This window comes from Mus caroli, chromosome 10 (assembly GCF_900094665.2).
Source record: "Mus caroli chromosome 10, CAROLI_EIJ_v1.1, whole genome shotgun sequence".
In the NCBI taxonomy this organism is placed as follows: Eukaryota; Metazoa; Chordata; class Mammalia; order Rodentia; family Muridae; genus Mus; species Mus caroli.
This window is the reverse complement of record NC_034579.1, coordinates 14729942-14743494: the sequence shown is the minus strand read 5'-3', so window position 1 is coordinate 14743494 and position 13553 is coordinate 14729942. Positions and strand designations below refer to the sequence as shown.

General features: G+C 42.2%; 1 protein-coding gene across 1 annotated transcript in view; it reads left to right on the top strand.

Moving 5' to 3' along the window:
- Arfgef3 (ARFGEF family member 3) overlaps window positions 1-13553 on the top strand; it is a 146413-nt gene that overhangs the window by 100366 nt on the left and 32494 nt on the right. Inside the window, exons 15-21 of the mRNA XM_021173858.2 lie at window positions 2919-3026; window positions 3350-3565; window positions 3704-3814; window positions 6054-6204; window positions 8379-8696; window positions 12594-12727; window positions 13273-13418. Coding sequence (XP_021029517.1) covers window positions 2919-3026; window positions 3350-3565; window positions 3704-3814; window positions 6054-6204; window positions 8379-8696; window positions 12594-12727; window positions 13273-13418 — 1184 coding nt within the window. The remainder of the gene's footprint in view (window positions 1-2918; window positions 3027-3349; window positions 3566-3703; window positions 3815-6053; window positions 6205-8378; window positions 8697-12593; window positions 12728-13272; window positions 13419-13553) is intronic.

Genomic DNA, 13553 nt, shown 5'->3' with positions numbered 1-13553 from the left:
GTAATAAAAAAATATTAAAAATTTTTTTAAAAAGTGATAATGTCATCTATGGTTGACACCAAGGCTTTCATAAAAGATGACAGAGTAAGCAGCTAGCAGGTGGGAACCAACAATCAGGAATTGGAAAGTAAGGTCTAATTGGAAACCAGGTAGAGAGAGATTAATGAGGCCTCTTCCTGGAGAGCACAGCCCTGGAACTTTCTTGAATCTGGAATCTTTCTTCTAGAATCAAGATGGAACTGGTTAAACCAATTCTAGGGTCCACATCTTAAGGACCAGGAATGTGATACAAGTGACCAGTTTGTATTTTATTAATTATGGTTCTATTTATACCACTTGAAAAATAGCCATTCATGGATAATGGAGAGAAGGCTTGATCATCTCAAGGATCGAAGTTTGATCCCTAACACCTGCATAAAAATCAGGCATAGTTATAGGGATCTATATCTTGGTACAGAGGGTTCCTGGTATTTTCTGGCAGTCAATCTAGCTGAATCAGAGTGCTCCAGTTTCAGTGGGAGACACTGTCTTAAAAAATATAATGAAGAGGAAGACAGCTCACATCAATTTCTACCCTCCACACATATGTGTATATACACATGCACACACATGGACATGTACATAGACAAACACAGTAAACCATCATTCATAGATGTAAAAGACATTCACTTAGTTTAATCAATGCTTCATTTCCATATGTTGCTACAAACTCCCTTCATTAGGGTAGAGAGTACTGCCTGGAGTGTGTAAATGTCTTGGAATTCATTTGAGGTTCTTAAATACCAGGTTTCTGCCAAATAACATCTCTATGAAAGAGTCATTCGATCGATGTAAAAGGAGTAACAGGCAATCCACAATACCTATATTCATTCATCATTATTGCTAATCAGCCATCATGTAGGAATATTAATGATAGCAGTATGTAGTCTTTTCAAACTATGAAAATATGTTTCTGTGAGGGCTGGAGTGATGGCTCAGCAGTTAAGAGCACTTGCTATTCTTGCAGATGCCCCAGGTTCTGTTCCCATGCTCACATGACAACTCAATCAGCTCTAATTTCAGTTGCAGTGCAATGCCTTCTTGTGCTCTCCAGAGCACCAGGCATGCCATGCACTTGGTCCATATCTATACATGCAAGTAAAATACTGATACAAATAAAAATAATAATTAATTCTCCATGAAATGTTATAGCAGATTCCAGAGGTAAACCAGCAAGCGAAGTGTGGGTAGTATCCAACCCTCCATGGTGTACCAGGAGAGGCATTGTGAGCTCTGACCATCAGCTAATGGGCCACTTCTTGTAACATGGCAAACCATTCAAAGAAATGGAAAACTTTATACGTAAATAAATTTCATATTGCTTGAGTTCATTAATCTTGTACCCAGTATATAGGAGCTATTATAATCTGGATAAGATGATAACTTCTGGTAAATATCATGAGCCTATTGGTTAAAAGCTAAATTGATTCCAGAAAACTTGCCTATTTCTATAGTAGCCGCCATATGAATTTCTACCTTTTATGAACTTTTGATGTGTTGCCTAGAAGATTTCCAATATAAAATAAAAATGTTAACAATATGTATTGACATCATCAAGCAAGACTCAAGCAAGGATGAAGTTCCAAATTAAGGATAAAATTATTCTATCCTCTTTTTCTATAACTTTCCCTGTATTTCATTTAACTGTATCAGTTGCATCCAAATTCATATGTTGATCTCATGATCAGCTTATGTTATAATGAAGAAATCGGTGCCCAAAGAATGAAGTTCCTGGCTCAGGTCTAAAGGTCCGCTTCATTCAGAGATAAGCAGAAACCCAGGGTTTTTAACCCAGACCAGCCCCTTCCTGCCAGAGTAGGAAGGAGTTTGTAGAGCCGTTTTCATAGGTAGGAGTTTACTCTTGCAAAAATTGGAAGGAAATGGTTTAGGAACTCATGTTGAACTAAACCATAGTGCTATAGAGAGAGGCCTGAATGCCAGTCAGAAAACATGAATATGAAATTCCATTCTGTCCTTTGTCAGCCTCGTGGACGTAGGCAGTTTATCTACTTTACACTTGGATCTTACCCCAGACACTCAGAAATGATACCTTTTTCTGCTTCAAATACTAAATTTCATCCTGAAAAATGGAAAAATAATTCCATCCCTTCCTGGTGTAGTTGGGGGCAATCAAATGAAAACACAAAAACAACAACAAAATGTAAAACAATTTGGAAATTGTAAAGTATCATCATCCGTGCATTTGTCATTAGAATAAAAGTTACCTGACCAAAGAGATTTACTCGCCTTAGATCTGGTGAAACAGCTCTGGAAGAGAAAGATTAACCTGCCATGGTTGAATATTCTTTCTGGTTCAGAATAGGAGAAGCAGATGCAGGAGACTAGCAAGTCTGAAACCAGGCTGTTCCATACAGTGAGACGTCTTTACAGTGTGTGTGTGTGTGTGTGTGTGTGTGTGTGTGTGTGTACACGCATGCTCACATGTATGCGTGCATGTGTGCATGAATGCACGTGCATACTAGAGTACTCTAGGATGATTAGTGATAATGCCATAATTTTGAATAAATACAGGATCCAAAGATGAAAACATCTTGAGTGAGTAGATTTTATGACAACAGCTGAGGTAGAGTTTAGCCTTATTTTTTCAAATGTAAAGCATGTGACAGCATATAAAAGAATGCTTTGACAATGAAAAAAAAAACAGACTGAGGGAACAAAGCAGCATTTATATTTTCTCAGAAAAGAAGTGGCTTTATGGCTCATGTGTAATAAATAGAATGGATTTTTGTTGAAAAGACATAAATATTATGGTGGCTACTGGTTTTTTTTTTGTTGTTGTTGTTGTTTGTTTGTTTTTTGTTTTTTTTATTGGGAAGAAGGGAAGACTTTAGGGGTGGCTTTGCTCTTGTGATTGGCAGATATCGATGGTCTAGAGAGTAGCGCAATCGGTGGCCAGTTGATGGCGTCAGCTTCAGTGGAGTCACCTTTCACCCAGAGCAGGAGACTTGATGACTCCACGGTAGCAGGTAAGACCTTCACCTCTGAGTGTAAAATGTACATACATTACACATGTCACCAGCAATCAAACTGTTAATGGTGGCTTCAATAAATTATGGCTTTGTCTGGGGGTGAAGGTAGCTAATGAAATTGCCCAGCTGAGACAGTGGTGTCCCGTTAATTATTTATGATCACTGTGTGAAACCTGACCCAACACGATCTAATACATTGTATTTCCCATTGTAGAATTACATGTAACTCAGAATTGCTGAGCTGAGGCCTGGAGAACCTCAGACCCTTCGTTGTCATTCCTTTTGTCTCTGAAAAGTGGCCGATACCCCTTTTCTTGTAGGTGTTGCGTTTGCCCGTTATATTTTGGTTGGCTGCTGGAAGAACCTGATTGATACTCTGTCAACTCCCTTGACTGGTCGGATGGCAGGAAGCTCCAAGGGGTTGGCCTTCATCCTTGGAGCTGAGGGTATCAAAGAGCAGAACCAGAAAGAGCGAGATGCCATCTGCATGAGCCTTGATGGGCTGAGGAAAGCTGCGCGACTGAGCTGTGCACTTGGTACCTGTGGGGATCCCTGACTCTTGGCCTGGGGGAGGGTCTCGTCAGAACTCACTGGTCAATGCATCATTCACAAGGGGTTCTACTGGTATGTCTCTGGAGAACACAATTAATGGGTAGCTGTTTGTCTCTCTGAAGGGGTTGCTGCTAACTGTGCCTCAGCTCTTGCCCAAATGGCAGCTGCATCCTGTGTCCAAGAGGAGAAAGAAGAAAGGGAATCCCAAGAGCCCAGTGATGCCCTAGCACAAGGTAACAGCTGCAGGCCAGGATCTACCTGGTGATACCACTCACTAGCAACTGGTCCCCATTCTATGTGTGACACAGTAGGTAATTGCCACTAGTCAGGACCCCCCACCCCCACCCGCAGCCACAGGCCTGAGTCTGTTTTAGATGAGGGAACTTAGCTAGTTTTGATGGTGTCTCCTCCTCACAAGAGAGTCATACAGGCAACCAGTGACAAGGAAAGTACAGTTGGCTGCTGACAAGAGTGCCAGGGGCCCACCTGGCAGAGCCTCCACCTGGGTCATCTTCAGGCTGCTAGAGCACACTAGATATCCCTCTGGCAAATTGGCCAAAGTTCTGAGGGTAAAAATCAAATAGAATCTATAAAAGGGGGCCCGAAAAACTTCACTCAGGAAAACCTGGGTTTTGTGGACACAAGAGAAGGTCAGTGAAACTGATAATCTTCTAGACACAAGGAAAGAAAATGTCTTTCCTAATACCAATGGAAGATGCAAGGCATCCATCAGGCTGAAGGAGAAATACAAGCATGATCCAAATTATACTGATGCTATCTGTGCATAGCTAGTCATAGAAATGTGTGTTCTTAGCAAAGACAAGCAATTTAGGTCACTGTTCCACAAATTTGAGTAATATTTAGGAACCTGTTAACAAGCAATATAGTTCTTATAGATCTGGAAGAAGGGGGAAAAAAGGAATCAAAGCCAACTTAAGTATTGTATGCCTATTAACTACACACAAATATGCACATTTAGCCACCTGTAGTGGTGAACATCTGTATGCCAGACCTCAAGAGTTTGAGGTGACAGGGTCACAAACTTGAGGCCAGCTTGAGTTGCACGGCAAAAACTTACTCAAAAATTTAAATGGTAGGGTCTAGAGAGATGGCTCAGCAGTTAAGAGTGCTTGCTCTTCAATCATAAGGACCACAATTCTCAGATCTTATCTCCCAAATTACAAGTCAGGTACAACATAAAAGCCTTCCCTCCACGCTAGTTCTCAGGGATACAGCATCCTAACTCTGGTCTCCACAGATCTCTGCAGGTTTCTGTAGATGCACTAGTATGCATGCCTACACATATGTGTGTGCGTACATTCATACACACACACATAAGTAAATAGAGTTCCTGTAGCTGGAGAAATGGATCACCCGTTGAGAGCACTAGCTGCTCTTCCAGAAGACCCAAGTTATATTCTCTGTACCTGTGTGGTGGCTCACACCCATCTGTAAGGTTCTGACATCCATTTCTGACCTCTGAGGGAGCCCACATACAGATGTGCCCATACATACATGCAAATAAAACACTCATACACATAAAATAAATATTTTTAAATGTTTAATTTTTTTCATTACAGTTTCTAAAAAAGAACACTTTACAAAGCTAAAAAATGTTCTAATCATAAACAAATACAAAATGAAATTGGTCTTATATTCATGAGGCACATAGTGTTTTCCTAAAAATAACCTTCTCCTTCTGACATGAAACTGGCTGAGTCACTTGAAGACAGTTTTCTCTATTCCTTAGCTCTGAGTTATCACCCACCACATCTGGTAAGTGGAAAGCTTTCTTTAAGGGTGGCACTGCCATTTGGCCTTGTGTTAGGACTTAGCATGAATGATGTGCCAAACCAATTTTTGTATTCTTCCTCAGATATCACCACTCTATTTTATTTCAATAAGGCATCATTTATAGCTTACAGATACAAGTGTGGATTCCGGGGATAAAACTGCATCATGAAAGAAGTCATCCTTGTGCTCCAGATACATACACATAGTTTTTTAGATGACCACATCAGAAATAATATTAATATCAGAAATAATATTGATATCAGAGATACTTACTTGCATACTGCCAAGAATTTCTTGATTTTTATAAATTGAGGTATACAAGGAAGGATGAAGAATCTGGAAACAGATGTTTGGGCTGGAGTTAGCACATGGAGCCCACCCTCACTAGTGTTATGTCTCACTAGACCCATGGGTGGGCTGGAAGGAACTGCACCTAGCTCGGGATCCATCTGACCCTAGAGCCACAGAGCAGGGGTCACCAGTGAATGGGGTCTTGTCTGACCATGACTTTGCATGTGGACGATGGAGACCTGCTAAAGAGGTGCTTGCAGCCAGTGAAGTATATCATTTCCCTTTTGCTCTTGCATGAGAACACACTCTTTCATTTCCATCTTGTCTCTCTCCCTTTCTGTCTCCCTTACTCAGACTGCTATTTTAATAAATGTCTTTCTGGCACAGTGAAACTAAAAGTGGAGCAGAAACTGGAGCAGATGGGGAAGGTGCAGGGGGTGTGGCTGCACACAGCCCACGTCTTGTGCATGGATGCCATTCTCAGCGTAGGCCTGGAGATGGGAAGCCACAACCCGGACTGCTGGCCACACGTGTTCAGGTGCATGATGATATCCCCACCCCTAACGGCACAGCCCCTGCCTTGGGAAGCCTACGGTGGTAGAGAGGGTATGGACTCCAGAGTCTGCAGCATCTCAGCAGAGCGTTCACCGTTTAGATACGTTTTTAGTGAGACACAGAAAAGAGGACAAGAGATAAGTACCTGCTGCACGTATGTTGCAGAGTACAGAATGGCAGAACTGGATTCAAGGAATTGTGATTAATCTGTTGGCATTGCCGTGGGGGACAGACAGATTATAGCAATGGAGAAAACGCTGCTATCTTGAGTAGCAGATAGAACACAACCATGCAGTTTGAATGAGATTACAATGTCTTTTCTCTTTACAAAAAAGGACCCTGGATAACGCACATTAGTATATACAGTGCCTCATGAAAGACATCTAGTTTAAGTGGACAAAGAAACACAATAAGAACAGAATAATACATCTCTGCAAAGCACCACTAAGAATTTGACTCTTAAGTTTTGTGGCATGGAAGTAAAGAGAGTCCCAGTCAGCACCTGTAAAATAAAAACAAAATGGCGACCACTCAATAGTGCAACTCTTAAGGCTAAGTCAAGAACCCCATCTCCCCAGGCCCTGGCATCAGACCAGAAGAAAGAAATCGAGCAGATCACCCCTGGAAAGAGAAGAGTCAGATGGTAACCCAGCGAGATCTGAGTTCAGTTTGACTTCACTAAAACAAAGATAGCTCCAAGTGCTAGTTGAGTTCCTAAGAGAAAAGTATGCAGAATGCCTAAGGGTTGTAAAACTAACCTGTTACATGTAGTTTTAAAAACACACTACCGGTAGCCTTAGCTCTGGAGCGGTGACTGAGCCACCAGCCCCTCTCAGCTCAGCCCGGATTGATCTAACCACCTCCCCACCCAGCTTCTCTCTTTCTACCTTGCCTTTGCTCCATGGATAGAAAACATTTGGACAGCTTTATTACTTTAGAACTTTCTGGCTAGCACAATTTCTGGGCACAGAATCTCCTGCCTGGAAAGGCATGCCCTCACCAATTATCTCCATTTTTCCTCCTGCCCTAAACTTATTAGCTACCCTGTATCAGCTAGCCCCCACCAACCTCCTTGGTCCCTGCCCATAGCAGAAGTTGCAGGCCCTAGCTGCCCTGAGGCCGTACATGACTGCTGCTGCTTTCTTGTTTAAAAGCATGCAGAAAAGGCCCTCTTTTTCCCTCCATCTGCCTTTTCCTCCTGGAACCTGGAAAGCCTTCTTCACTGACAAAATCAAGAACCAGTTAGGGAACCAGACCTTAGTATCAGTACCTCCCCCTACACCAACCATCGTGAAAGGAACATGTGAAAGGACCAGGATATAGCAGCCTGGAGCAAAGTGGAGTGAGAAAGAGAACCTGATAACCTGATGTTTTGCCTTGGTCTTACAAAAAAAAAAAAAAAAAAAAAAAAAAAAGGGAAGAGATTCAGGAGGCACCCAAGCAATATATGTGAATTCAACAAACTCCCTAACTATAGAACACCAGAATAGTTTATCAGGATGCCCATTGACAGCAACTAAATTATCTGAGATGTCTTAGAATGCATCTTAATCTTAAGTTCAATTAGGAACAAACCCTTTGGAAGTTGGCAGTTGCACATGTCTGTTCTGTTCCTGCCATGCTAGGGGATCCCCCTTATCCTCATTCCATACTTGGACACAGGTATTTAGAGCTATCAGCATCTGCCACATCATAGCTGGGTAGATGTCTACTGTGTCAACAGAGCCTGTCCACTAAGCATGTTCGTTTGGGATCCTTTCGTCAGGAAGTGCTTCTCAGCTAATCAGAGCATAGGACAGAGGGAGAAGGGATGCCTCAGGGAAAGGTTTCAAATAGGTTGTCTAGTAAAGCAGTAACCTAAGCAACACAGAAGTGGTAAACAGAGTTCTATTGCCTGTCTTTTCCCCAGCAGTGATGAGTGAGAGAATTTAAGGAATCGCTTACCCATGCCAAGGCTGGCCCAATTCAAAACAAATCTTCTGTCTCTAAGTAGTAAGAAACATAGTGAGGAAATGGCAGTGCAAAATATGATAAAAGGAAAGGAGGAAAGCTGAGGCAAACTCCAGGGGTAGCTAGATTTCGTTTTACCTCACTGTGGGATGAATAGAGTCGGAAGAGCTGGGTTACAGTATTCACTTCCTGTTTGACTCTCTCTAGGGTGTGTGAGTATGTGGGTACACTGGAGCACACCCACTTCAGCGATGGTATCTCCCAGCCCCCTCTGACCATCCATCAGCCACAGAAGACATCTGGGAGCTCTGGCCTCCTTGGGGAAATTGAGTTTACGAGCTCATCCCAGGAGCAGAGCCTGGAGCAGGGCCCTTCCCTGAACACAACCCCTGTGGTCCAGCCACACTCCATCCAGGAGCTTGTTCGGGAATGTAGCCGTGGCCGGACCTCGGACTTCCGGGGAGGTAGTCTGAGTGGGAACAGTGCTGCCAAGGTGGTGCTCAGCCTTTCTACCCAGGCCGACAGGTATGCAAGGCCAACTCACTCTGGGGATGCTTAAGCATGGATTGACCGTCGGCTATGCCTGTATTAATTTGTCTGGTCTCAAAATCAGCCTGGGGATAACAATGCGTTAACCAGTTACTAAAAATGCTTTCCATCGTGTGTGTGTGTGTGTGTGTGTGTGTGTGTGTGTGTGTGTGTGTGCATGTGTATGTATAAGTGTATATGTATGTAGGAAACCCTTGCCTGTCCTTCAAGCACTATCTACTTGTTTGTTTGTTTGTTTGTTTGTTTGTTTTGCTTTTTGAGGCAGTATTTCTCAAGCTTATCAAGTAAGCTACCTGGCTGACCAGCAAGTTCCAGATCCAGACTTGTACGTGCCTCCTTCACACCAGGGTTTGTTACAAGTGTGAGACATTACACTCTGCTTTTTTATGTGAGCTCGGGGGTTGAATCCAGCTTCTTGGGCTTGCAAGGCAACAATCAATGGATATCAACTGAACTGTCCCCATCCCTCTTTCCATTGTCTTCCTTCCTACCACACACCATTTTTTGAATGAACCATCCTCTAATGCCTGAGTTCCAGGTCTGAAGTGGACTACCTGAAATTTAGTCTATGGTTTTACTATCATGTCTGACTTCCTTGCCAGTAAAATAAGATTCTTTTTAAAAGTAATTTTCAGAGGGTAGTTATGAGGTTGAATTAAGTAATACTTAAATTTTAGTGACTCTTGCTACAAAACCCCTTACTATGGGTTGTAGAAATAGCTCAGTGGACAATGTGTTTATTGCACAAAGATGGAAATCAGAGTTCAGATTTGCAGGCCTCACATAAAAGGCCAGGCAGGCCTGGTAGCTCCCTGAGATCATACCACTTGGGAGTTGAAGACAGGCTCCCTAAGCCAAACCAGTTACCTAGGCTAGCAAAAATTGTCAAACCCTGGATTCAGTAAGAGAACCTGCAGCAATAAGTGGAATGAAAAAGCTCAAGATGGAAAAAACAATCAAGGAAGACACCCATTGTCAACTTTAGGTTTATGCACGTGTACACACACACACACACACTCATACTCACAAAATAAAATAATAAAAACATTCCCACCCGTAAATATGGTACTTACTGATGTCTAAGAACCACATTAAGGTAAAGAAGGCAAATCAGTTGCTGCCTCAAATGTTTGACAACAGGGTTTGGTTCTGGGAGTGCTTGTGATCACCAGCCACACCACATCCCCTTATTTATCCCTTAAAGTATAGTTGTTACACCCAGGCTTCCTACCAAAAGGGCACAGCGGAGGTGCTAGGGCAGCAGGCTGAACACTGATTCACTGGCTGGGCTCCGACAGCCTGACTTCCTGTTCTAACTTTGACATTGAGGAGCCTGCTGGTTTCTATAGAAACGGTTAAACCTAGACTCACTTTTCCCCCACTGAGTCACACAATTTGTACATGTTCTAACTGGTAGAAAATCACTTGCTTCTAGGTATCCAATAAATTGGCTATTAAAGTGTTTTAAAATCCAGGAAGTGGTACACGGGTGTCAGGAAGAGTATAGCACACTCGTGTAGTCTGTTTACTAGAGCATAAGAAAAAGAAATGGTTAACGATCTAGAAGCAAACTAGAAAATCCAGAAGCAAACTAGAAAATAGCAAATGAGATGTGTGTGTACTGTGTGTACTGTGTGTATGTGCTGGTGTGTGTGAGTCTTGGATATGAGTGTGTGTATGTATGTGCAGGTGTGTGTTGGGTATGTGCTGTGTATGCTATGTGCGTGTGTGTTTTGTGTGCTGTGTTTTTCTATCGAATATCTACTGCCAACATAAGGCCTCAGTTGCAAATATAATTATCTTGAAGTAGACACAAAAGACTTTAATAGAATTTCTTGGAAGAATTACTCAAAGAGGCAATTTATTATAATTAAATATCTATTAATACTGGCTACAAAAATAAATTTTAAAGTTTGTTAAATATTTTTATACAAAGCATGGTATGCTGATAATCATTATTTTGGATGACCCCCTTCATATCAATGTCTCTGTGTGTGTGTGTGTGTGTGTGTGTGTGTGTGTGTGTGTTGTTCTCTTTTTGTCTCACTTTCTGTCTGGGAATGGTCAGTTTACTCAAAAAGATAGGTCTTACACGTAGGCTAAGGTCTTGAGCCCCTCTGCTTCCTCTGCCTGAGATCATCTGCTGAGATTCAGCTCCCATGCTCAGACTGCATCCTGTTCTCTCAAAGCATCCAATGGACAGGCCATAATAATGAGATGACAATATAAATTAACATTAGTTAGTGGCTATGGTATCAAGCACTTTCCCAGACACTTCACACAGACCAGACAAAACTCCAGGCTCCCCAGCCATGAGTTATGAACTTTATTTCTTAGAGGAGGAAATATAGGTCAGTGGAGTCAACTAATTTGTTTTAAGCCATTACACTTTAAAATGATAGAGCCAGCAAATGCTTCAGAGTTTCTAGAGATTCTTGCTACTTACAGACAGAATCTAAGAGCAGAACAAAAGTACAAGGACTTTTTTTTCTTTTCCTTTCTTTTTCTTTCTTTCTCTCTTTCCTTCTTTCTTTCTTCCTTGTTGATGTTGTTTGGGTTTGTTTATTTTGTTTTGTTTTGTTTTGTTTTAAGATAGAATCTCATGTATCTTAGGCTGATCTCAAATTTGCTATGTAGCCGAGGACTGCCTTGAACTTACTTCTTCGCCTTCACCTCCTAACTACTAGGATTATAGAGCTGTAACACCAGAACCCTAGGCTTTGGGCATGCTCTGAAAATACTCTACAAAGGAAGCCGCATCCCAGCCACTAACTCTGCAGAGACAATTTTTAATCTTTCTAAATGTATATTGACATTTTACCCACATGTATGCCCATGTCCCACATGTTCACAAGGGTTGCGGAAGAGAGCCCAGTGTCCCCTGGAACTGGAGCCGCAAATGGTTATGAGCAACCATGTGCTGGGAGTTGAACATGGGTCCTCTGAGAAATCAGCCAGTGCTCTTAACTGCTGGGCTGTCTATCCAGCCCTAAAATTACAGAATTTTAATTATGCATGGCACTCTGATACCAGATCACAATGGATGACATTTTGATAAAATACTTTAGTACTCATTACATATGAAATTATTTCATGCACTAAAATGATCAGAACTATTTAACATCTTCAAAGGCTCATTCTGGTGTCAAGTAGTAACTTGTGGTTTTGATTTGGCCCTCCCTCCTTATAGACAGAAACAAAAAGGCATGTTCAGTGTTTTCCTGTGATCCCACCAGTCATTTGTGCATCCTTGTCCCTTCACATCCTTGGCTCGTTTTCAAACTAGGTCTTCAACTTTTGTTGTTAAATTTCAGGTGTGTTTACTTGTTCTCTAGGCTGGATTTATAGAATATGTAATATCTTTCCATGCCTCATATTCTAAACTATTTCTGTCTTACAATTTAGTATGTCTTAGTTTAGTTCTTCAAACAGGCTCAAGATTCAATTTTTGTTCAAGACAATGTCCCTTGAGCAGCACATGGCATCCCATACCACTGACATCACCACAGGCTTGGCAGGTAGACCATAGATACCTCACAGCTCACTGTGGCTGTTGGCCCCTAATGTCTTACCTCCTGGAATATCTGGAAGCAATAACTCGTATTCTTTCACATTCTTGCCAAACAGTTAGGAGTGCTTACCACATGTGGCTGGCCCTGAAAGCTGCAAAGATTTTTTTTTTCAAGTATGTTTTGTGGTTTTCTTTGCATCAAAATCCCATGGTTAGTGCAGACTTGTTCACATTAATAATACTTAGGACAATACCATCCATTTCTCTGCAGTGCCTTCACAGCAGTTTTGTTAATTGTATCACCCAGTTTGCCATACACGTTCTGACACCTTCCCACATAATGTATGTTTATTTGCACCCAGGCTCTTTGATGATGCGACCGACAAGTTGAACTTAACAGCCTTGGGAGGGTTCCTCTACCAACTCAAAAAAGCATCTCAGTCCCAGCTTTTCCATTCAGTGACAGACACAGTGGATTACTCTCTGACAATGCCAGGTAATTTTCCCTGAAGAACCTGTTGGTAAGTAAGGAGGAAATAGCCCCAATCTTTGATGCCAGTCCCATGTGTGAAAGATGACAGTAAAAATCATAATTACTACAGATAAAAATACTCATCTGTGTGAGCTGGGCCCATGCTAAGCACTGGATAGGAGTCATCACATTCATTTAAAGATAATGGGAATTTTAAGGAATAGATACATTTACCCCTTGTTTTATACATGAGCTCATCGGGGGATTAGAGGGAAATCCTTTGTCCATTCCAGTACAGCTATGAGACAGGTCTGACTCTCCAGCCTTACTATTTAAACCATTGCTCGTGGCTTTTTCTCTGGGAACACTGTATTCAGTCAAGGAGAGGTTTTGGTCCTGCTGAATGAACCGCCTTGCTAGTGTTGAATAGAGGGCTCTCTCCTTCCTTGATGAGCCATCTCAAACTGTCTCACTAGCTGAGAACACTGCCTTGAGTTTCAACATCTTTTTGTGCTGGAGTCTACTGAACTATACCTACGTTTGGGCTCTCTCGGCTCTCCTTCTTGTAGGTGAAGTCAAGTCTACCCAGGATCAAAAAAGCGCTCTCCACCTGTTCCGCCTGGGGGATGCCATGCTGAGGATTGTGAGGAGCAAAGCCCGGCCCCTGCTCCATGTGATGCGCTGCTGGAGCCTTGTGGCCCCGCACCTGGTGGAGGTGAGATTGGAAGCTGAGAAGAGCCCATAAATGTGAGCTCTAAGGGAGTCCTGCTGCAGAGTCAGCGTAGAGGCTGAGTTTAGAGTGCGACGAGAGCTATCTGTGACCTGGTCACAAGCATTACTGTCCTGATTA